Source organism: Aethalodelphis obliquidens, unplaced genomic scaffold, assembly GCF_003676395.1.
Source record: "Aethalodelphis obliquidens isolate GAN/ISIS:26980383/991018 unplaced genomic scaffold, ASM367639v1 scaffold30, whole genome shotgun sequence".
Classification (NCBI taxonomy): Eukaryota; Metazoa; Chordata; class Mammalia; order Artiodactyla; family Delphinidae; genus Aethalodelphis; species Aethalodelphis obliquidens.
The window spans coordinates 22,050,601-22,075,898 of record NW_020837974.1 but is presented as its reverse complement, the minus strand read 5'-3'; the positions used below and the strand labels follow the sequence as shown (position 1 = coordinate 22,075,898).

Here is a 25,298-nt window from a genome sequence, read left to right as displayed (position 1 = left end):
GTCCATTGTATATATGTACCACATCTTCTTTATCCATTCCTCTGTCGATGGACATTTAGGTTGCTTCCATGTCCTGGCTATTGTAAATAGTGCTGCAATGAATATTGGGGTGCATGTAACTTTTTGAATAATGGTTTTCTCTGAGTGTATGCCCAGGAGTGGGATTGCTGGGTCATATGGTAGCTCTATTTGTAGTTTTTTAAGGAACTACCATACTGTTCTCCATAGTGGCTGTATCAGTTTAAATTCCCACCAACAGTGTAAGAGGGTTCCCTTGTCTCCACACCCTCTTATATGGAAAAGGCTAGGATCAGCCATACAGTAATAGGTTACAGGTGGAGTCATCTGTATGAATTCATGTTTGCCATCATATGCATTCAACTTGTTCCATACAGATAGTGGTTGTTACATGTATATACACAGATTAGTACATAGACACACTCTTCTTTGCACTGTCTGCTGAGATGGCGAAGAATCAAGAACACCTTAGTAGTGATGAGCAGACTGAACTCCCTGATTTAGGTTTTAAATACCATTCTCCAAAAGGAGAAACAAGGGCACTTTGAAGAACTGGCTGATATTAAGACTGAAGCAGGATATGCAAAGTGAGTGCACAGCAACTTTCCTTAGTGCCAGGAAGTAAGGTAGTTCTCAAAAACCAACAAACAAAACAACAAAAAACAAAGACAGGGTGCACAAGCAGGACACTGGAGCTACCTGAAAGAGAACCCAATGGCTAAAGCTGGAACTATTTGAGCAAGAAAACATATAAAGAAGTACTGCACTATTCTAGAAAACATAAAAGAAATTTCAAGGAGTCCATATGGAGAGAAATAAACATTTTCCAGAGAGAAAAAATCTGCACGATTACATAGATACTCAGTCCTCAAAGACAAGAAACATAACTTCCCACTCCTTACGATGTGCACATAGTGATTTAATCAAAGAGAAGGTACACTGTGGACAGAGGAGAAACCAGACCAACACTGCCTCAGCCAGGTGATTAAAGGCAACATCAACAAGTCATCTCGAAAGTAAACACCCTAGACATGAAGTGATAAGAATGACATTTTGCCTCGTGATCTTCACCCCTCCTTGCCCCAGAAAATAACCCCAGTCTAAACATTTGAAATATCATAAGATATATACCAACTAGGACTGTTACACAAAATACATGAACAATACTCCTCAAAACTTTCCAGATTATGAAAAATATGCCAAGTCTGAGAAACTGTCACAGCCAAGTGGAGCCTAAGGAGACATGATGACTAAATACAATGTGCCAGCTGGGCTGGGTCCTGGAACAGAAAAAGTTAAAACCCACCCAAGCAAATCTAAGTAAAATGTGGACTTTAGTTAATAATATTGTATCAATTTTGGATATTAATTGTGACAAGGTACCAAGTGTTATGACATTCACAATTAGGGCGAACTGAGTCTTAGGCATGTGGAAACTCTCAATACTGTCTTCACAATTTTCTTTTTTTTTTCTCGCAAATCTAAACCTGTTATAGGGAATTCCCTGACAGTCCAGTGGTTAGGACTCCACGCTTCCACTGCAGGGGGCACAGGTTTGATCCCTGATCAGGGAACTAAGATCCCACATGCCATGCAATGCGGCCAAAAAGAAAAATTTAATTTAATTTAAATTTAAAAAATAAATCTATTATAAAATTAAGTTTTTAATAATCATTGTTTTATCTTTTTACATGTGATTGCCTATTTACTCCTACTATTAGTTAGTAACTAGTAATTGACACAACTACTCTCATTGTACCCGTTTTATTTAAATACTAGCATTTATGCTGCCATTATGTATACATTAGATCAAGTACTACACAATAATATATAATTCACAGAAACATCCATTTTACCTATTTTATGTTAAAATAATACATATATGCATATAACATTATATTGTGTATTATACAATTATGTGGTTTTCTGGTTTTGAAGTGTCTCTGTAAAGTTGGTCACCATGGATGGTAGACAATATTGAGATTTTAGAGAGTGTATTTCACACCCTGGCTGAACATTTTCAAAAAAGGAACAAACAGCCAAGTGATTCACTGTGACTGGCTCAGTTCTGAATAATCCTTGTTTTTATTTTTGTCCCCATGAATACCTTTCAGCAGTAACAAACAGAATCTAATATTTCCAATTCAAAGAGATATTCAAAGATTGGCAGAATGTACAGTGAGTTTGAGGGGTTTCAGGCTGAAGGAGAAAGAAGTGACCATGAGGTGGCAGTAGCATGCAACAAGCTTCACGTGAGCAACTCTCACAAGGTTTGCATGAAGAGAAGTCCATCACAGCAGGAGACCTTCCCACGGCTACTACCCAGAAGCAGCAGGCGGCAAGGCATCTCTCTGGGAAGAGGGGAACTGGATAGGAAGCTGACGTGCCTAAATTAGGTCCCTGCGCAGCCAGGCTGGGAGTCTCAGAGCACTCAGAAGGGCAGCAGTAGCTTGGGGTCTTGCAGAGCTACAGGGTTGAACTTACCTACAATTAGCAGATGTTGGGCACAGTTTCCCGGGATATGAAAATCAGGAACGTAAATGACTAAAACTCTCTTACTGAGGCTATGTTTTAAAAAACTCAGTGTATAAAAATTTGAGTTTAGCACCAGGAGGCTTTTGAGCTAACGGGGGATACCAGCCCACCAATACACCAGAGCCATCTTTGGCTCACTGATAGAACATAAATAGAATTGGTTACCCCAAAGATACAGTTTCACACCATGGTCTTTTCTAAAACAGAAGGGTTTAAAAGAATTATTCAAACTCATAATTTACTAGATGATGATTTCCAGCAAGTGATAAAATCAATTTAAAGAATAAAAGAATATTTTATCTAAGTGACTTAGATTTTGATAAGTTTCATGCAATAACTAATTTACTTCTTAGGAGATCATAAGAATATACTGAAAGCTCAGAATGTTTCTGAGTTAAGAGAAATTATAGGTTATTATACTGCTGATACACAACCATATAGCTAATGATGGATGGAGATATGGCCCTTATTTATGTAATAAAATTCAAAAGGAATTTTAAATGTTACTAGGAAGTTAGGCTAGACCCGGAAAATATTGAGAATATAAGAAGAAAAAATACCTCTCCTTTTTCAAATTCGATGAACTGGTGGGATAGTCTCATGTCTAATATACATCTATTCAATAAGTACATACACATAAAATATCAAATGAAGAAATACACTATGATGAAATCAAATCATCCTGATGCAATGAGATTAGATTATATATGTAACTTGTCATTACAGGATGATATTTTCAACTCAGTTGAAAGTTAATAAAGATATATAAAAACCAATTCTGATATTAAATAAAGCCACATGCTCAGTACAAGGCCTATCTCCTTTCTTACAGCAAATGAAACAAGCCTTGAATGTATGGGTAATGAACGTAAAATGTAGGAAGACATATGAATATAATATCTGAATTAGAAAATACGCAAAAAAGAGGGACTTCCCCGGTGGCGCAGTGGTTAAGAATCCGCCTGCCAATGCAGGGAACACGGGTTCGAGCCCTGGTCCAGGAAGATCCCACATACTGCGGAGCAACTAAGCCCGTGCGCCACAACTACTGAGCCTGCGCTCTGAGCCACAACTACTGAGCCCACGTGCTGCAACTACTGAAGCCCACGTGCCTAGAGCCCGTGCTCCACAAGAGAAGCCACTGCAATGAGAGGCCCGCGCACTGCAACGAAGACCCAACGCAGCCAAAAATAAATAAAAATAAATTTAACAAAAAAAAAGAAAATACGCAAAAAAGAAAAATATAGAAATTGGAAATGTATGAAGGTAAGCATCAATGTTCACATATTTAAAAACACCATCATGCTGCTGCTTCTAAAACTCATGCACAGATTTTGCTTAGTGCCATATTAACCAATTGTAATGTGGTCTTGATCATTTAATTAACAATAAGTAACAGTGGGGTCCTGTGAATGAGGTTTTAGTAAGCTGAAATCATTCAAAATTATTTAAGATCGTCATAGCATGAGAAATTATAAAACACAGCAAAGTCTCTCAACTGAAAAGGAGACAAGCTAACAAGTATATTCTTAAAACATTATTAGTGACCTTGCTTTTAATAAAGGCAGTAAAGTAAAATTATAATAAATTCTGCTTTGGGTATATATGAAATATTTAAGTTTAAAATAACGTAAGTTTTATTACACTTACTTGTCAGGTTCTCCATAGTTTTCAGCTACTTCAACGCTGTTGGAAAACTTGAGCCATTAAAAACTAGTGAAAGCATGTATGCACTGGAGTGCGTTTTCGCCTTTTACCTGGAGTTCTGGTTCCAACATGACTCGGAAAGCGGGTCCTCAGCTCATTCTCCTCGAAGGTCCCGATATTGAGTATTGAGTGTGTTCGCGTCCCACTCAACGGAATCTCCCCTTCCTCTGAGCTCGTGCTGGGATTTCTCCCCAGAAACATCCTCGAATCTGTACAGAAACAAGGAAACAAGCCACTGCAAGCCGATTTAGAGTCGTCTAAGCCCTCAACCAACGGATACTTCAGTCAATAAGCCTTGTTCAGGGCTTCCCTGGTGGCGCAGTGGTTGAGAGTCCGCCTGCCGATGCAGGGGACACGGGTTCGTGCCCCGGTCCAGGAAGATCCCACATGCCGCGGAGCGGCTGGGCCCGCGAGCCATGGCCGCTGGGCCTGCGCGTCCGGAGCCTGTGCTCCGCAACGGGAGAGGCCGCGATAGTGAGAGGCCCGCGTACCGCAAAAAAAAAATTTAAAAAATAAGCCTTGTTCAAACATTCTTAAATAAAGTAAAGAATAAAACACCGGGAACAGCCCGGAAAACGCAAGGGTCCCGGGGAAGCCGCACAAACCTCCCCGCTCAGCGCTCAGCCAGCTGAGGAAGCTTTCTACGCACGGCGGTTGGTCCAGGGCCTCCAGGGCCTCCGCAGTCGCTCCTTCAGACACGGAACCTTTGGAAAAGGAGCTGCGGTTCTCACTGCGGAAGCAGCGCCAGAGGCCGTGGGGCGGGAACCGGGCCCGCCCTGCCCTGAGGCGCCTTTGGTCTGCGAAGACGCGTGCGCCCGCCCCCTGCCGGCTTTCGCTGCGCACTGCATGGAGGGAAACCGCCCCGTGCCCGTTAGCCGTGACCGCGCGCCCCCTCCTGGCCATTCTGGGAACGTCCTGGGAAATTCTCAGCGAGGTGGTCACTCAGCTGGCGCACCGCTCCAACCAAGACCTTCCTCTACCAGGCCGTGTCTTACCCAGGGGCTGGAAAACAAAGAAATCTTTGGGGGTTTTTTTGTTTTGTTTTGTTTTGTTTTGCGGTACGCGGGCCTCTCACCGCTGTGGCCTCTCTCGTCGCGGAGTACAGGTTCCAGACGCGCAGGCTCAGGGGCCATGGCTCATGGGCCCAGCCGCTCCGCGGCATGTGGGATCCTCCTGGACCGGGGCACGAACCCATGTCCCCTGCATCAGCAGGCGGACTCTCAACCACTGCGCCACCAGGGAAGCCCAATCTTTGGGTTTTTTGAGTGTTGAATGAAGCGTAGAATTTATGCATGTATTTGCATAATTTGTACTGCTGTAAGCACTGGCCGCATAAATACAGACTACTACTTACACATGCTAAACGGCAGATGATTGTGTTTAACCATGAAAATATTTCGGTGAAACCAAATTTTCACATTCTTTACACTAGTTTTCCATTTCTCTTTCATCTTCTTCATTTAAAAAAAAGCATTTCTGGTCATTTTTAAATACGTGAAATTCAGTTTATACCAGACAATTTCTCTAGCATCACCATCTTGATTGTGAGAGCTTATTTTAAAAGTTGGCATTTGGTGACATACACATGACAGGGTCAGAATGCAAACCTAGAGGAAGCTACATACCTGTTGTTAACTTACTGCGTGTATCCTTGGCTGATGTTTTCCATGAAAAGTGCTTCAGAGATGGCAGATGGATGAAATAACTTCCATCAGTCCCACAAGTAACCAATTTTATTACCTTCAAATAATAACTTCCATCACTTCACAACCAGAGGAAGACTTGGTAAAGGAAGAATTGGCTGCTTTGATGTAAGAGAAGGCTGTGGTGTTTCAAACTGACCACCTACCATCCCCAGATTGGCGGTGGGCATGAGGATAGCAACCCAATACCCCGGTGCATGTTGCTGGTGTCAGAGAGAGCAGTATGGACCTTATTCTAAAATAATTTTGGTTGTGGGTCTCAACCAGTCTGTAGGCTCCCTCAAGGAGCAGTGGAAAGGCTTCCTTTGTTTTGCAGGGTTAAAAGTATTCTGTGGGCTGAGTCGACTTCACACGCACCTTTTCCCAAAAGCATTTAAAGGCATGCATATGTTCTGGCCGAAGAAGCCTGGACAATTTAAGGCTAATGGGTTGAGGTGCAATTTTTCATAAGGAAAATAGAGCATTTGATGCTGTCTGCAGCACAGTCACGTGTGTTTATGTCCACACTACTCTCAAGGAAAATGTGACCCACAATTGTTCAGGAATCACTGGTACAAATGTTTCACTGAGAGTAACAAAATGAATACACGTCCCCGTGTTCACTCATTCATGCATTCGCTCATTGACCAAATACGTTCCAGACCTTATTTTGGTTCTGGGAAGTAAATGGTAATTGACAAAATGTCCCTACCCAAAGAGCTCCTTTCTAGTGAAGAGGGCCGTGAAAAAAACAAGGAAAAGCCAAGGAAACAATCAAACAAAATAAAAGAAATTGTGGGAGAGTGTCGGAGAAGCTATCCCCTTCCATCCAAGGCCCGCAGACCCCGCGGGAGCCGCCGCCACTGTGGATGACCGGGAGGATCCGGTGCACCATGTGAAGCTAGCCGAGCAGGCTGGGCGATACAACAAAATGGTGGAATCAATGAAGAAAGCAGCAGGGATGGATGTGGAGTTGACAACTGAAGAAAGAAACCTCCTATCTGTCGCATATAAAAATGTGATTGGACCTAGGAGAGCTTCCTGGGGAATAATCAGCAGGATTGAACAGAAAGAAAAAAAAAAGGGAGGAGAAGACAAACTAAAATGATGGGAGAATATTGGCAAATGGTTGAGACTGAGCTAGAGTTAATCTGTTTTCTGGACATTCTGGGCAAGGTTTTCTAATTATAAAATCAAAGAGGACTACCGCAGGTATCTGGCTGAATTTGCCACAGGAGACGACAGGAAGGAGGCTGCAGAGAACAGCCTAGTGGCTTACAAAGCTGCTAGTGATATTGCAATGGCAGAACTTCCAACACATCCCATTCACTTAGGTCTTGCTCTCAATTTTTCTGTATTCTATTATGAAATTCTTAATTCCCCTGACCATGCCTGCGGGTTGGCAAAAGCAGCTTTTGATGATGCAGCTGCAGAACTGGATACACTGATTGAAGAAAGCTACAAGGACTCTACACGTATCATGCAATCGTTATGTGATAATCTGACACTATGGACTTCAGACATGAAGGGTGATGGTGAAGAGCAGGAGAAAGAAGTGCTGCAGGATGTGGAAGATGAAAAATCAGTGAGACACAGAAGCCAACAAGAGAAACCACCTCTGACCACCCTGCACCATTTCACCCCTCTTGGAAATTCCCCCATTGTCACTGAGAACCACCAAATCTGACTTTTACCTTTGGTCTCAGAATTTAGGTTCCTGCCCTGCTGTTTTTTGTTTTTTAACAGTTTTCAAAAGTTCTTAAAGGCAAGAGTGAATTTCTGTGGATATTACTAGTCCTCTTGACCCCCAACCTATCCATTGAATACATTCACATCACAAATCCACCAAAAGTACTAATAATTTCTGAGCCACTAAGAACAAGCGGTTTGCAAAATAAATAATCATGTATTTTTATATTGAGTGAATGATAAGAGATGTTTTCTTGATTAACTTCCTTATCATCACATATTTATTCATTTTCTCAAGAGGGGATGACATGTAAGAGTTTTTAAAATATATGCAGTAGGGCTTCCCTGGTGGCACACTGGTTGAGAGTCTGCCTGCCGATGCAGGGGACACGGGTTCGTGTCCCGGTCTGGGAAGATCCCACATGCCGCGGAGTGGCTGGGCCTGTGAGCCATGGCCGCTTAGCCTGTGTGCCCGGAGCCTGTGCTCCGCAACGGGAGAGGCCACAACAGTGAAAGGCCCGTGTACCGCAAAAAAAATAAATAAATAAAATAAAATATATGCAGTAATTAAAGTTTCCTTCCTAGGAATTCAATTCCACATCTCCCTATTTAGCTGACTTTAGGAAACTCACCAAGAAATAAGGAGTCTGGTATATGACACAGGTCTTTGGAGTCTGGGAAGTGTATCTTTGAATCTTGGTTCTGCCACTTACTCACTTTGCAACCCTTGGGCTGGTTGTCGTCTACACACTGGGATTAATTTTAAGTGAGACAGCAGGCACTTATCAAGTACTCAATAAATGGTAGTGGCGGTTTGTAATGCTTTACATACATTCCACTTTCTTTCCATTGATTTGCTTTAGAAAGTGCAAACCGTCTTCCCTCTGTTTTTCATCTAATTCTGCCATATATGTTCTTCTCATAAGGAACTAGTACTTTAAAATCAGGCCCATCTCAGGCCAGTGTTTAGAATGAAGTGAGAAGGTGGGATAAATTAAGCATTGCCGAAGTAGTGTAGGCGAACTTTGATGATGCCAGACCACTGGGGAGACCCAGGTTTGAGGGCTGACTCTGCCACTTGCCAGCTACGACCCAATCTCATATTCCATCAAATGGCAACAACTACATGGACCTACATGGTTGCTTAGAACAGTGGTCTCCAAGCTTTTATGGTTACACAGTCTATCAATAAAAATATTTGGGACACATATACTCCCATCTGGATATAGTTATTTAAGTTGTTCTACTCTGCTAATATAGTATGTATATTATAAAATACATATGAAAATGAGATAAAGCCATAAACAGAATTCTAATATCTCAAATAATTTTTTTTTTAATTCTTATTTCTTCTCTCATCCCCAGTGGATTCTCTTGCCAAACTCACTTTGGAGACCACTGATTCAGAGGATTGAATGAGATGATGTTCATGAAGTGTGATATAACCTGTAAAATGCTATTTAAGTGTTACATAATAATGACTCAAATGTTCCACAAAAATGATACATAATAATAGGCCACCATTATAATGCCTACTTTATACCAGACACTATTATTTTCCCCATTTTACAGAGAAGGAAAGGAACACACAGAAAGATCAAGTAAGATGCTCAAGGTCACAAAGCTAGTAAGTGGCAAGGACAGGATCAGATCCAGGGACTGTCAGACTCTGAAGCCAGTGCTCTAAGGATCTCCCAGGGATCAGGGTCCTCTGGGATGTCCCTGGGGACCAAGGCAAGGGTAGCTGAAGGCTAGATTTCATAGCTCCTTGCCACCCAGGCACGAAGTCCAAGTTTCCACAGTCCACAGTCTACTCAGGGCCCTCCCTCTTTCCCGGGGCTTGTCTTCACACCAGGAACAACCCAGCTGACAGCAAAAGACATCCTCCATTGGCTGCAAGCAACCAAAGCCAGGTGCACTGTAGCCAGTGAGGAGGTGATCCCAGCAGTGGAGTCCATTGTTTCAGAGTGTCCCGGCTTGAAGACCAAATTCCTGTTGTCTCCACACAGCCAGAATCGGTGGCTCAGCTTCCAAGAGTTATTTCAGTGAGTATTTTCCCTGCCTCATCTGCAGTGCCAGGAATAACACCAGTCACAACTACATCTCAGAGTCTCCTTGATTCCAAGGACTCAGCATACTATGGGTTGATCTAGGCTTCTTCCCAGGAAAGAATCACCTAATAAAAGGTGTTTAAGGGACTTCCCTTGTGGCGCAGTGGTTAAGAATCCGCCTCCCAATGCAGGGGACATGGGTTCAAGCCCTGTTCCGGGAAGATCCCACATGCCGCAGAGCAACTAAGTCCGTGCACCACAACTCCTGAGCCTGTGCTCTAGAGCCCACGAGCCACAACTACTGAGCGACATGCTACAACTACTGAAGCCCCCATGCCTAGCGCCCGTGCTCCACAACAAGAGAAGCCACCGCAGTGAGAAGCCCATGCACTGCAACGAAGGGTAGCCCCTGCTCGCTGCAAGTAGAGAAAGCCCGCACGCAGCAACAAAGACCCAACACAGCCAAAAATAAATAAATAATTTTTTTTTTTTTTTAAGTGTTTAAGGACAGAAGGAAGGGATGTAGCTCTGCTTCCATTTCTATGCTTCCTACCAGGGCCTGAGATGAGTATCCTGCCTGGCTTGGCTCTTGCCTAACTCCCAACACTCTCACTGCCTTGACTCCCTCTGGCCACCATTTTATTCCTGGAACATGGCCCATCTCAGGGCCTTTGCACCTGCTGTTTCTTCCATCTGGAATGCTCTTCCTTAGTCCTTTTCACAGTTGACGCCTTCCTGTCAGATTTCAGCTCTAACGTTTTATCCTCAGTGAGGGTGTCCATGACCAACCTGTCTAGAGTAGAGTTCCAAGCCACTCTATCACATCCTGTTGTTTTCTTCATGGTACTCATCACTATCCAAATATCATATCCATTCATTTGTTCCTTTATTTACTGTCTATTTTTCTCCTCTACAGTAGGGGTTGACAAATTAGGGCCCATGAGCCAATTCTGGCTTGGTACTCACTTTTATAAATAAAGTTTTATTGGAACACAGCCACACCCATTTGAGTACACATTGTCCATGGCTGCTCTCATCTTACAAGAGCAGAGTTGAGTAGCTACAGCAGAGACTCTATGACCCTCAAAGCCTAAGATATTTACTGTCTAGATCTTTACAGAAAAAAATTTGCCAACCCCTGTCCTAAATTGTAACCTCCCAGAAGGCAAAGGCACTGTTTGTCTGTTTGATTGATCACTCTATCCCCAGTTCCTACATTTAGTTGGTGCTTAAGAAATACTTACTGAGGAATGAATGAACAAACAGATCACTTAACCTCAGGTTTCCTCATATGTAGAATGGAGATAATTATACTGCACATATATTGTGTTGTTTTGAGGATAAAATAAGCTAATATGTGAGAAAGTCCTTCCTAAACTGTAAAAAAAGGGAGTAAAATGTTAATTAATAGTATTATCCTTCAAAGAGCTGTTAAGTAGCTTACATTTAAAAAAAAATTCTTCCAGAGAAGCTTATAAAAGGAAGCCATCTAAACTCTGTTGAAGGAAGGCAGTTTCCTTTGTTGGAATAAAATTTTATCCTACTAGTTAATGTAAACCAAATCCTATTGGTCAATCCCAAAATTCTCTCCCAAGGCCTTGCCAGAGAATGCTGCTTGTGTCTTTCATAAACTGAGTACCTTTGGATAAGTCAAGTAACATCTCTAAAATTCTGTAACTTATCCGTAAAATAGGGATAGCATAGTATCTACACAACTGAGTTGTAGAAGAATCAAATGTGATGAAGCATGTGACGTTTTTAGCATAACGCCTGGCACAGAGTAATCACTCTGTAAGAATTATAGTAATTATGATTACTAGTATGATTATTCTCAAGTTAATAGTCATTCAGCAGTGTAGTAATTCCCTAAGGTAGTATTATTCAGATTGAATATGCACATCCCTCAGTAAAATATTTTTTACCACACTCCCCTAATACATGTTTATTTATTTATAAATTATATTCATGTACTTTTGTGCATCACACAAATATCAAAAATAAACATTTTAAAGAATGAATTCTAAAATACGTATAATTTGAAGTTCTCCTATTTTCTTCTCCATACCAGTTGTCTTGCACATCCCCTGGGTAGCAAGTTCCCCCACTTCTAAGACCCCTATCCTAAACAACTCTGCAACATTCAGCTGAGTCCCCAAGAAACCTTAAAGATGCCACAAAATTCACAGAAGACAGAGGACTTTGAACTCACATGAATTTCACATTGAAATTTACACATTTGGGGAGTATTTTTCAAGATAAAGGGAATCCCCACTTCAAACCAACAACTTTGGAGTGTCATAACTCCAAAAATACCATAGAAGAAATATCAGAGCTAGACTGGTCTGCCATGTTCAGCCACCATCTTGGGGCCCATACTTTGCAGGACCACCTCTGCAGAGCACAGCTGTGTGGAGACAGGAATTCAAGAACCAATGGCCATTTATTTCGCCAGCGGGACCACAGGCTCTCCCAAGATGGTCCAGCACTCTCAGAGCAGCCTCAGAATTGGGTACACCCTCTGTGGAAGGTAGGCAGGAAAACTGTTTTTTTTAATTCTCCCCTGAACTACCAACATGTGTATCCAATTGCCTAGTTGGCACCTCTACTTAGATATCTCCAGTGAAACATCTACAAAATAGAACTCCTAATGTCTTAGCTCAGTAAATGATACCATCTAACCAACTGATCAAGCAAGAACTTAGGAACTGACCTTGATTCAATCCCCACAGCAGCATGTCTGGCTCCTTCTCCTTTTTGCCAAGTAAATTTACCCACCCAGAAAGGCCTAAAACTATCATATTACTGTATTTTCTTTCTTACTGAATGACCATGAGATGAGCACATGTTAATGGATGAGAAAAAGAGGTTGTAGACATCACCTCCAGTCATGACCTTTAATTAACCACTGCTGACATCTGTGTCTTTCTCCATCATCCAGCCGCTTACCACTTATCCCATCACGATCCTGTGCAGCGCTCCCACTGTGTACTGGATGCTTGTGCTAAAAGACCTTAAGAGGTATTTGGGCAGAAATCTCCACTTGAACCACAAACAAAAGTTATAATCCAGCATCACAGATCTCCCCTTTTCGGCACAGGATAGCCCAGAGTTTCTCAGTCTCGCCACTACTGACATTTTGAACCAAATAATTCTGTGTCATGGAGTGCTGTCCTGTGCTTTGTAGCATGTTGAGCAGCATTCTACCTGGCCTCTACCTACTATATACCAGTAGCACTTCCCTCTCCACCAGTGATGATGACCAAAAATGTCTCCAGACATTGCCTAGAGTCTCCTGGGGGGCAACCCACCCCCCGCATCCCCAGTTTAAGAATCACTGGGAAAGCCTCTAAGGGCAACTGAACATTTTTCCAGAGACAACCAGAGCTCTACAATCCCAGCACTCCCATCACCCCCACCCTAAAAGAACCCACAACTACATTTATACTGTCTTGAAGTTAATAAAGTCTTATGACTTGAAGCTTATATTCAACTTAGCCAAATCACCTGAACATTAGGTGAAGTTATGAAGTATATTTATTTAACTAATATGAATTCAATATATAAGAGAAAGGAAGAGGGAAACAATTTAAGTCATCACAGTCACCCCTTTCTCCCCTAAACGTGGATGCTTCAAAGCCAAAAGAAAACAAACAGAAAAAGGACATCCTTTGTTTCCCCAAGGTGTAGACATCTAGGAGGGAGAATTCTATGAGAAACAGAATAAAGCAGATAGGAATCTTCTCTTTTCCTGATCAACTCCTTGTGGCCCTCAGAATGTGAACATCTTGCTCACACTTCAAGATTAATTCAAGGGCTATTCTATTTGGAATAGACACAATTCATGTCCTACCAAACCCTACTACCCATTTTGGGGCTCACTGTATCGGTCGGGCTGTTCCAAGCTTTCTCACCTGAGTCCTGTTGGGCAGCTGAGTAGTAAGACACTGGTTAAAAGTTCAACCTCCAAAGTCAAACAGGCAGGGCTCTGCTACTTTCTAACAGTGGACCTTGCTAAGCCTGCCTTACCTCCATCCATAAGAGATAGTTAAGAGCTACCTCACGAGGTTCTGGTAAGAATTCAATGTCGGCAGCATGCGTGGTGAGTGAGACACTTGACAAGTGATAAGTGCAGAGTACAGATTATTCAACTCTGTTCTTTATTATTTGGGAGGCCTTGGAAGAGTTCTTTAACTTTTTTCAGCCTCAATGTCTTCAGTTAAAAAATAGGGTTTGTGAAGATTATAAGAGTGCTCCAAAAGCCCTTGTAACATAAAAAATGTTCAATTAATATTAGCTGCCATATTTCTTGGCTCATAATAAGTGCTTAATATCCTTATTAGCATTTTCTCCAACCTTTTCCTCTCTTGAATAACCTGCTAAAGTGTAAACTCCACCAGGAATCTTTGTTTTAATCATAACATGCCCCACGTGCCTAGAACAATGTCTGGCTAGAGAGTAGGTGCTCAACAAATATTCACCGAATGAACTTTCCTAAGACTTGCCTCTCCTAGCTCTTTGCTTGTTGCTAATGTCCTAGTTATCTGGCAATGAAAGCCACTCATACTTCTCTCCCCAAAGACCCCATGCAACTCTCTCTTCAGATGTAAATTCAAGAAGCTTCCGCATTGCCTGATGGGAGGGGAGCCACTCAATCCAGAGGTGCTGGAACAGTGGAAAGTGCAAACTGGGCTAATGCTGTACGAGGGTTACGGACAGACAGGTGGTATGTTTAATGCACAAAGCTTAAGTTTAACCCTTCAACCCCAGGACTGCCAGCTGAGCCCCTGAAGTGCTCCCACTATGCTCTAAATTGTGACGGTGTTTCCCAAAACTTCTAAATTGCCCAATTACGTTTGACTGAAGGGGAATTATTATTACTCGGTGTTCCTGCCTCCTCCTCACACAGGGTAAGTCTCAGAGGTGTTAGGGGTTGAAGAGGTTCAGAATTGAGTAGCTCATCTTTCCAGTGCACTGGGAAGGACCCCAGAGAGCCCCAGTGGGGAGTTACAAGGCGCACTTAATGGCACTCTTAGTCAAAAGGAGTGATTTTCAAAGTGTGGTCCTCAAACCAGCAGCATCAGTAGCACGCAGGAATTTGGCAGAAATACAAATTCTAATACCCCTGCCCCTTCCCTGACCTACAAATGAGAAACTGGGATGGGGCCCAGCAATCTGTGTTTTAGCAATGCTCCAGGTGACTGTGATGCACACTCGAGTTTGAGAACAACTAGTCTCAGATAATATATTTCAGAAGATGAGACTGAATACTGGGAAAATCAGTCAAAGCTGGGTCTTGGATTTCATTGTCATGATATAGCTACAGAAAATGAAATTTTACATAGTTATATAAAACATGTCCTCTTAATAAGGAATAATTTGTGCCAATCAGAAAGGGCAAGAAATTAACCCAGGCTCAGTGGGGAAAGGGTACTACCCTATGATGTCCAGGTGGGTGATATCTAACTGGTTCAATAAAGAACCAGTTAGTGTTCAGCATTGGTCCAAATTCTTGATGTGTCTGAAAAGCAAATCTATCAATATAAATTGATTTTTTTTCCTGCAGGTAGTGAAAGCTTTTGTTGTCTTATCTGCACCCTTTAAATCATCCAACCCAGAGAAATTAACTCTTGAACTTCAGGATCATGTAAAAAAATCAACTGCACCTTACAAATATCCAAGAAAGGCAAGTATTGTGCGCAAAAGTTAAGTGTGTGTTACCAAATAAGGATCTAAACTAGTAAGTATATAGATTTTATTAGCTTTTGACTTTATAGTAACTCATCATATAAGTAGAAGACAACTGTTTCAACTTTAGCCCTAAGAATTTTGCTTTAAAATATTTTATATTAGGACACTACAAATGTTTGAAGAACTAGAATCTTTGGTCAACTCTGCAATACTAAGTAAATACTAAGGATCCTTATCAGACTAATCAGTCCCATTCCATATGAGGAAAAAAAATTGTTTTTTTAAGACAGCAAATTGTTTTTAAAGACAGCACCTAACTTATCTATCATACTACTCTTGGGCCATTACACACTCATAAATTCAAAGCATGTGCCTTTAAGTATCAAGTGACCAAATTTAAGGCTCCGGATGAAGATATTATCCAAAGAAACTGTGGAATCTTTCCTGAAACCTTCTTCTTCAAAGGAGGGATTTAAGCATAATTCTGTATAAAGACACACAGATGGCACTGCAATTTCCTTCTAGTCCTAGAATCCTATTAGTTGATACTGACTGATCCTCTACATGAGAATTCCATTTCCACTGGCATCATTTCAGCTAAAATGTAGTAAATTTCAACCTAAGAACTAGTTACATTTTCTCCATTCAATTCACTAAATTAGTGACTAGTTGCTTTTCAGAAATGTTTGAGGACATTTTAAAATACAGTAGTCATATCCTGAGGGAGAACAAAAGTAGTTTACTGTCAAGTCAGGGCCTAAGGGGAAAATTGTATAAACTCAAAATTATCTCTAAAAATCTCCTTGGTAACCTCCAGGACCCAGCTCTTAAAAGGTCAAAAGCCAAGAATTAACTTGACGTTTCTCTTTGCATTTAGTTGTGGCCTCCATTTCACTGGGGCAGTAGAGACCCAGGTCTGGTTCGAACTGGAGGAAAGCAATAGAATAAAGGGATTGTTCTTCTGTCAAAGCATACAGGTGAATTTGCACTAAAAACCAGTATGATGGAGCTCCACTGTCATCTTTATATATAAGTGGAACAGTTTCTGGTGACCAAGGCATCCAATTAGCTTCAGTTAAGACAACACCCAGACCCTGAAACTCAATGCCAGAGTTTCATGAAAGCTCTCCCCTATTATACTGACAGTTGGGAGAGTAAAAATGGAATCAAGTGCCTCATAATATGTTTTTCCATTGATTAGGTGGAATTTGTTAAAGAACTCCCAAAGATGATCACTGGGAAAATCAAACGCAACGTTTTAAGAGACCATGAATGGGGTTGAACATAGCCTAACAAGAACACTGTGGTATTAAGTAGTTAACAGGGCTTTCTTTTAGTCCTTGTTTCCTGATAATTCAGTGACTACTCTCTTAAAATGCTTAAGATTTTTCCTGGTTGAAAAATTCAACTGAATTTTTGTTTTGTACTTTGCCAAAAAATAAATAAGTAAAAATCTAAAAATATTTGGGAAGAAAATTGTTACGCTGACCAAACAACAACTTGTAGTGTTTAAAATAGCAGGGCTCAAATGATTAATTAGAAAAGCACAATAGACAATGAATTTACTACCTGATTAATTCAAAATAAAGATTAGAACTATGCTAACAGAAATGCTCAAGACAGAATTTCTTCTGCTTAAAATCTTTTTAGGCTACTAATTCTTTAAGGTGAATTAAAATATTAATGTTAAAGTGAGGAATGTAAAGAATTCAAAAGCCAATTAAATGAACTTAATTAAGTACTGTACTATACATTTTGAAGCAAACTCACTATAAAATATCTAATGCTTGAATAAGATACAAAACGCTTAAGAGTTTTTAGTTATTCAAGAGCAATTAATAAATTTTTGTATCTTTACTTTTTGGACAATGTACATGACTTTTGATACATAATTTGACATAAAAACATCTTTTATGATACATCTACTTTATGACAATAAAGCAAGAGATTTACTAAGAGGCAGAAAGAAAAAGGAGAGATAGAGAACACCAGTCTTTAGGGAACAAATTTATTTTGATTTTTCTGAAAACATCAGAAACTGAAAAACAAGCTGAATATCTGGCCATACCAAAAGCAAAATACAAGTAAAAATAACATTTAGAAACCATGTTTAACTAAAGGGAAACATGTTTTAAAATATCAAATTTAACACTCTTTCCTCCACAGAGCAAAACAAGTTTTACTAAACCACAACACTGGAGTTTAACTGACATAATTTTTTTGTTTGTTTTTTTGCGGTACGCGGGCCTCTCACTGTTGTGGCCTCTCCCGTTGCGGAGCACAGACTCCGGATGCGCAGGCTCAGCGGCCATGGCTCACGGGCCCAGCCGCTCCGCGGCATGTGGGATCTTCCAGGACCGGGGCACGAACCCGTGTCCCCTGCATCGGCAGGCGGACTCTCAACCACTGTGCCACCAGGTGAAGCCCTGACATAATTTTTTTAAATAAAAATTAAAAGGACAAAAAGCACTCAATTCCCACCCTGGAATCTTGTCATTTATAGAATAACATGCTCAGATGTCAGTGAAAATAAACAGTTGGTAAACCTGAAAACAAATTTTCCAATGACTGAATTCAGATTCCAACAGAACACCGTACTACCTTACATTTGGGGAAGAACAGCTTTTGTCACACTAAGGTCTTACCAAATATTGATAAAAATAAATACAAAAGAGGATTAAAAACAAACTACTAAATCAAAATCTTTCTGTAGAGTAGCAGCTTTCACAAAATAAAAGGAACCCAGTTCTACAGGGTTGTACATTCTATAAGCATACAGCCAATTTTATTCCCAGAGTCTTGCACTATCAAAATAAAAGTATCTTTGTCTTGGAAAAAGTCTGATGAAGGCACCAAAATCCTATCATCCGTGTTCCCCCAATGATAGTTACAATGCTCCTATCATCCTTTCAAGATAACTTCAACTTATTAAGAGTTAACATTCTAAATATCTAAAGATATATAAGGAAGTTCCAGCCTCATCTGCATCAGCAAGGCCCTTTCTATTCTCTTTGCTCCTCCCAAATCCTTCGTTTTACCAGCAGGACCACTAGCTAGGAGGATAAAAATATATTTCCATGTTCACTAGCCAATAAACAAACATAGCCATTGGTGCAGGAAGACTTAACATTTACAATACTTCCGAACTTGTTAAAACTTAATAAAATCCAACTCCAAAAGCTAATTTCATGACCCCTTAGTATTCTCAATCCGGACATTTAATTTTGCAGCCCTCTTTGGTGTCTGTCTCTTCCATCTTTTTTCAGTTTTACCCTGGAGGAACCCTTGAAAAAACTTTCAAATTAAGGGGATCCTCAATGTATATGAGTGTGAGCACTAAGTTGAAAGATACTCTTGTTTCACAGAAATCCAGAACTGTCAGAAGAGGACTCTGAGTTCTTCCTCTTCTCTCAGTGAAGAAATCCCAGGCTGAGATTTTGGGAAAGGGTTCCTCACCCAGTCACACACCAGTGTTGGGAAAAGGAGGGGAAATGTTATTTAATTTGGTTTTGCAGTTCTGCAAGAGGAGTTTAAATAAGACCTGAGACTTGTTGCTTTCTTCATTCTCAAACCCAAGTGGCTGTGGAAACATTTCAAGAGTGCCTTATGCAACATAATTATTCCAAAGAGTCAGTTTCTTTTAATCTAAGACTCCTGTCACTTTTAAGAAGAAACATTTTTCTCCAGGCCCTTGCAGAAAACTGTTCATTTGTTCTTGCAATGAAAAAAATGTCTTCTAAATAGACTAGTTTCTGTAGCCATTCTTCATCTTCAAAGCATTTAGCAAAATCTGGCCTAGTATTTTATTGTACTTATAATTTACTGGTAATTCACCTTTCAACTCTAATATCCTGTAGAGAACTCTTCCTCTGGTAAGTACTGGATTTCTGTATGTAGGAGATTTATGTGCTCTTTGTTCAGGTTTTAGTTTGTTTTTTTTTTTTAAACATTCTTGCATAAAATGGATCTTTAATTAAGTTAACCATTTTTGCAACATTATTTAAAACTTTCTTCATTTCATCTCCAAGTTTTTAATATCAGCACTTCTCTGTGAAGAAAGCAGTGTGCTGTAACATCAACGTCAGGATTTTCTTTTACTAAAATGAGGCAAAACTTGTCATGGAGCCAGCCACTGATGGGGCACCAGGCGTACAGATGGCAGACTGTTGTTTTTCAGATATGAAGACCTATTAAATTTATACTGACCATTGTTTTGGGAGGCTCCTAGCAGGCGAAAGTTTCCTTGAATTTCCTCCTAATTTACAAATCTTGCTATAGCATGACAAATATTCATGAAATCTGTTGATTCATCAGCAACTGCTGCTGCTTTTAAACAAAACCTCTTTAGTATCATGTGACATAAGTCAATTTATTACATTGAGAGAAAAGTCTTCAATTTCTTGTACTGCTTCTTGACCTAGCATTTTAATGTTGGTACTGTTAGATTCTTACCAACTATATGATTTTTTCTTTCCTGGAAAAAGTTCTGCTACTACATAATTTGCTTCCTAAACCTTTTCACTGAACATGATTTTTTGAACAAAAGCTTTACTGTCTTGATATTCCAAAGCCATTAAAATAATTGTCTTTATTTGTCAGGGAGCTATGATTTATAGTTACAACTGCTGAAGCAAATGTTCCGTTTGTAAGTTGCATTTCACAAAGGATATGGAATGGAACAGCTTGAATAAGTCCATTTACATTGTAAAGTAGCTTACACTGTAAAGAATTTGCATGCCTTGCTGCACTAGTATACTGTAATAACTCAGAAGACTAATTCTTCATAACTAACCTCATCAGAAATATCTGTAATTTTATGCCTAGAATGAACACTTCTATCTCACACCTTGCCTCCAAAAATTGCAGCAATGCACCATCAGATTTGGTTGTAACAAATGTTACGAAAACATAAAAATGGGCATAGCTTCCACTGCAGGGAGCGCAGGTTCGATCCCTGGTTGTCGAACTAAGATCCCACATGCCTCGCGGAGCAGCCAAAGAAAAAGGCAGGCGGGGCATAAAAACTAAACAAGAAAATCACAAAAGGTACAAAAACTTCACAAAACAATACACTTCTAACCTATATGGCCCATGTTTTTGCAATGTTTACAACAAAGTGGCAGGGGACAGTTGAGCTGCTAAATGCAAAAATCCCTTCCTTAGAATGAAAATTTCCCTCTGAGTTTCGATTCACAGAGCTTGCTCACTCCCAGTCAGCTGGCAGTGCAGAAGCGGGGGAGTGGGGAAGGTAATCAAGAGGGAGAGGCCAACATCATCCTCCCGCCACCCTCCGCTCTGTGCAGTAGTGTTCACCAATTTATCCATAGCCTCTTCTAGCTCAACCAAATGCACACTGCCATATAGGGCTAAAAGATCTCTAACAAAGCTATTAACGGGGCTGCTCAATTATTGTGAGTACAGCATTATGCAGCACACAAACTCAAAAACAATATTTTTAGTAACAATTTTATATAGAATCCCAGCAACATCTCACAGGACCGCAGTTGAGAAATCCACCTCCAACACCAAATGATTTCTTTTCCTATGAAAGGTCATTTCCATGTGACTCAGATCCTTCTGTGACTTGACTTGCAAGTTCAGGTTTAGCGGCCCCCTCACTCACCACATGTGTCTCAGATACTGGTTCTGTCTGACCCAGCTCCTCACTATCCTCTGGTACCACCTGCTGGTTATTTTTTCCTTCTGCTGCGTCCTTTTGATTTGATTTGTCGCCAGATTCCAATTTAGCTTCTTTCCCATTTCCTGTTAGCGCTGCCTGCTTTGCATTAAGCTGTGACGAGTCCTTGGCACTCTTCACCACCTCCTGGAGATTGTATTTTCTGAACAACGTGTAATCTTTCACAACACTCAGGCAACAGACAGCTTTAATGATTTCTACTACCACTGTGTACTGTGGATTGGTAAGATCTACTTTATTTTCCGAATTGAGGCTGCCTACTATTCCTGTAACAAAAATAACAGGAAAACAGGCTAAGAAGGATACCTTTAAGCTTGGCGGATACAAAAACAATCTTTCATCTCCTCCTATTTAGAATTGTTAAAACAATATGTATATACTAGTCCACTCATCAAATTCCACTCTTCTACATGGACTTCCATCAAATTCCCTGTATGCTTTCAATAAATAAATACAAATAAAATCCTGAGACACTTAACAACAGCACTTTTTTCCCCAAAGAAAATTCAATCTTGATTTGGAAAAGACTTTAGTATCTAACTACCAAAAAAAATCTCATACCCAACATATTGAAAAGTTAGGTTTGATATTATTTAAGAGCATTTTAATATACTTGTTCTACACTCAAAAATGTAAGCCTTAAATCTCAAAAAAAAAAAAATCTTATAAACAAGTATTTACCATGGCACACCTATGTAAAATCACTAAGAGAAACATACCTGCCAATTCTTTGATAACTTCTTCTCTATTCATGTGACTGTTATTTCGAGATTTATATACAATCTGAAATGTCCCTTTGTTTGGAGCTTTAAACCAGGGTTCCAAAAATGTTTCTGCATATTTTTTCATATCTTCTAAGAAAGCCTTGCATGTGCCTGAGATGGGTAACATTCGTAGAATAACCCGGGTCTTCTTTTTCTTGGTTTTGTATATATCTTGGAGAATATGATGCACCAATTTCTCAGGTTCTAAAATAAAAAGAAAAACTCAGCACAGAACAAACAGGTAAGTTTAAGAGTTCTCATTTTAAACTCTTCAAACTCTCTAAAATGAATTTTCATTGGCAGTAACATAAATTGACAGTAGAGTAGAAAAAATCATCATAATGGATTTTAAACAAGTTTAACCAACCATTTTTCCCAATTAATATTTCTTTGGTGCCTACTCTGTATTAATACTGTATCTCATATTTTAACTCTGCTTTTATCAAAAACAATTGTTCCTGAAGACACTGGAGTTAACTTATTTGTGATGCCTAATTTATCTGATGGCAACACCATGCTGTTGTTTTCCTGTGTCAGCAGCAACTATCGAAGTAATAAACATTAAATAGTACATGCTTTTTTACAAAAACAAAACAAAAATCTGCAAGTCACTTAAAAAGATTTAATCAATCCATTAGCTAAGTTTGTACAGAAGTCTAGATTTCAGACCTCAGAGGAGCCCCAGAGCCATGAATGCACAAGATCATAATGTAGTACTCAGGAGGCATCCTGACTATATACAAGTCTGTTTTGGGCTGCTTGGTGTTTTCAATATTTTTAAAGTAGTTAGCTACATTTAAAAACCTAGAAACTTCTCCAGATTTCCAACTTCTTTTGAAAAATCAGAAGATCTGGCTCCCCTAAGACTACATTCCCAAATGACTGGAGCCATTCCAAACTGCCTGGGGTTGAGTAGCAGCTGCTCCTTTTAGACAGAACCGTGTATTCTTGTTTTGCCTAAAGTTACATACAGATAAAGTGGCAAAGCCAGGTTTCTACTCCTAAGCCCTATGTCCACCACCCCATTCTACCTCTCCATATGCCTAGTGCTAACACAGTGTAGAGAGGATGCGATCAAATGATTAACTGAGCCACGCCCATCAAGCCATTTTGTAGGCAGTGTTCTCGGAGACAGGTGTCCAGATATTACAGGATCAATCATCTTAAAATGTATTAGTCAGACACACCTATCCCAAGTGTCCTGATGAAGACTACATTATTTGCTCCACTCTCCACTGACTGGAATCTTCTCAGCCTCATCTCTGTAGACGCCTTAATGTCACCAACTTCTTTCTTCAAGGCGGCCTCCACATCATCATCTTCTGCCTCACTTCCAGAGGGTTGCTGATCCTTGTCTGCAAACTGTTTGCATAAAACTAATGAGCAGAAATGCCACAACAGCTTATGTTAAAAGCTCTTAATTAACTACTCATGTGAAACCCCCAGTGGCAGATGATTCAATATTGACAATAAAGCTTTTTATTCAGACACCATTCCCTCCAAAATGTGGAGGAAGAAGGAAGTTCACTCAGACTGTGGTACATATCATTCGAAAATGTTTTCTAAAGCATCTTGACAGTCTGGGGCAGAGGGAAATGTGCTGGTCAGATGAATCATTTCAGGGTGGACCTTAATCCTATCAATAGATGTGACTGCACCTTATATGACACTCTCCTTTCATGAGACTGAACTGAATAATTATGAAGTTAAAAATCCTTACTCCTGTTCTACTGAAATAGTTCAAGAACTTGCTCAAGCTGTCAGTGTAGACAAGACACGCACTTGTTGCCCACTCGGCTCCACTAATGGGATTGCCAATCAGGCACTAATGGTAATTTTACACATTTATGGAGATTTTATTGTATACCAGGATGTTATTTTATGTACATATGAAATTTTTATTATTATTATTATTTTTTGGTGGTACGCGGGCCTCTCACTGCTGTGGCCTCTCCCGTTGCAGAGCACAGGCTCCGGACGCGCAGGCTCAGCGGCCATGGCTCACCGCTCCGCGGCACGTGGGATCTTCCCGGACCGGGGCACTAACCCGTGTCCCCTGCATCGGTAGGCGGACTCTCAACCACTGCGCCACCTGGGAAGCCCCATATGCAATTATTTTAGCCAACCTTCTTAAGTCCTATCATTATTCTCTTTTTTACCTAGCTCAGCAGAATTAATAACATGCCTATCCCCTGAGCTAGTAAATGACAGTACGTGAATTTAAATGCCCTCTGTACTATGCTCCTCCACTTAATTCCTTGGGGTGTGCATGTGTGTACTGGTCCAAATCCTAAGACAATAATATAATTATTTCCAAAATGGGACAATGAGACTTTATACGGTATTGTTTCAAAAAGTTCTTACTTTTTGAAATGTATTTTTATATGCATTTAAGAAGTAACTAGCACTAGTAAGTACTAAAAACACTATTTTAGAGATGTTATTGCTTAGGACAAACACATTACTACAGCCATAATGTTCAAATGGTGGTAAGGTATGGCAAAAACCTTAAGGACGAATGAAGTGTGCCCTTGTGAACTTGGACCAGCTAGTACCTACCTAACCTACTTCAACCTCAGTGTCCCAGTGAGCAACACTTCACAAAGCTACGATGAGAAGTAAATGTCTCTGAAAGAGCTTCAGAAACAAGGCCTGAACCGCAGGAAGCAATCTATACATGGGAGCAACCGTGATTAATGATGGGGAAAAAAAGCCCAAAAGTGCAAACATTTAAGCACAAGACCGGGTAAGGGTCGGGAGCCGAGACCTTGCGGGGGGGGGGCGGAGAGGACACAGAGGCGAGGACACGCCCCCTCACCGCCACTCAAGCTGCCAACCTCGCGCATGCGTATACAGGGAGCCGGCCTGCCACCCTTCCCTCCTCCCTCAAGCCCGCCCTCCCCGGGGCTGGTACCTTTTCTGGACCATACATGTCGTCTCCGTATTCGTTGAGCAGGCTGTAGGCCTCCTCCACGCACTTGCGCTCGTTCATGTTACAGGTGATGAGAATGCCCTGTAGCCCGGGCTCCAGCTGCCGGGGCCCGCCGCCATCGCAGCGCCGAGCCCGTTTGGCCTGCGCGTACTGAGCCTTGCCTTTGCGCTTCCCGCCGCCAGGCTGAGGAGACTGCTGGACGGGGGACGCCATGGTACGTGAGAGCTGAGGCAAGCAAGAAACGTGCTTTTCCACGGCCCTCGCGCCCTCACTTTTGCTGGCGCAGGCTGATTACGTCAGGTGTGCGCGATTACCTCACCTAGTCCCGCCTCCAAGCCGCATTTCCGGCTCCGCCGGGTCCTAAAGCCAGTGGGCGGCAGGCTGCCGAGAGGTGGCGTGAGGCCCGAGCCTCGCCAGGATTGACAGGCACTGGCTTTCACCTCACCGCCGGAAAAAGGGGTTTCCCTAGAGAAGTGGCCTGCCTGCCGCAGGTGGAGGCGGCTTTGCAGCCATTCCAAAAGTGGCGGTAGTGGC

At 41.1% G+C, this 25,298-nt stretch overlaps 2 protein-coding genes and 1 pseudogene across 2 annotated transcripts; 2 read left to right on the top strand and 1 right to left on the bottom strand.

The window, feature by feature from the left end:
• The first annotated feature begins 6,747 nt into the window (after window positions 1-6,747).
• LOC113630810 (14-3-3 protein epsilon pseudogene) lies at window positions 6,748-7,726 on the top strand (annotated as a pseudogene).
• Window positions 7,727-9,237: 1,511 nt separating this feature from the next.
• On the top strand, window positions 9,238-17,548 carry LOC113630326 (acyl-coenzyme A synthetase ACSM4, mitochondrial-like). The gene is made up of 8 exons (XM_027125522.1): window positions 9,238-9,258; window positions 9,411-9,676; window positions 12,066-12,209; window positions 12,608-12,700; window positions 14,284-14,402; window positions 15,052-15,182; window positions 15,246-15,365; window positions 16,572-17,548. Exons 1-8 carry the CDS (start codon window positions 9,238-9,240, stop codon window positions 16,650-16,652), a joined length of 975 nt encoding a protein of 324 aa, XP_026981323.1. The 3' UTR covers window positions 16,653-17,548.
• Window positions 17,549-17,880: 332 nt separating this feature from the next.
• On the bottom strand, window positions 17,881-25,079 carry THUMPD1 (THUMP domain 1 NAT10 acetyltransferase adaptor). The gene is made up of 4 exons (XM_027126722.1): window positions 24,747-25,079; window positions 23,020-23,194; window positions 21,788-22,036; window positions 17,881-21,334 (listed from the first exon to the last, which is right to left on the bottom strand). Exons 1-4 carry the CDS (start codon window positions 24,975-24,977, stop codon window positions 20,913-20,915), a joined length of 1,077 nt encoding a protein of 358 aa, XP_026982523.1. The 5' UTR covers window positions 24,978-25,079; the 3' UTR covers window positions 17,881-20,912.
• Between the last annotated feature and the right edge of the window lie 219 nt (window positions 25,080-25,298).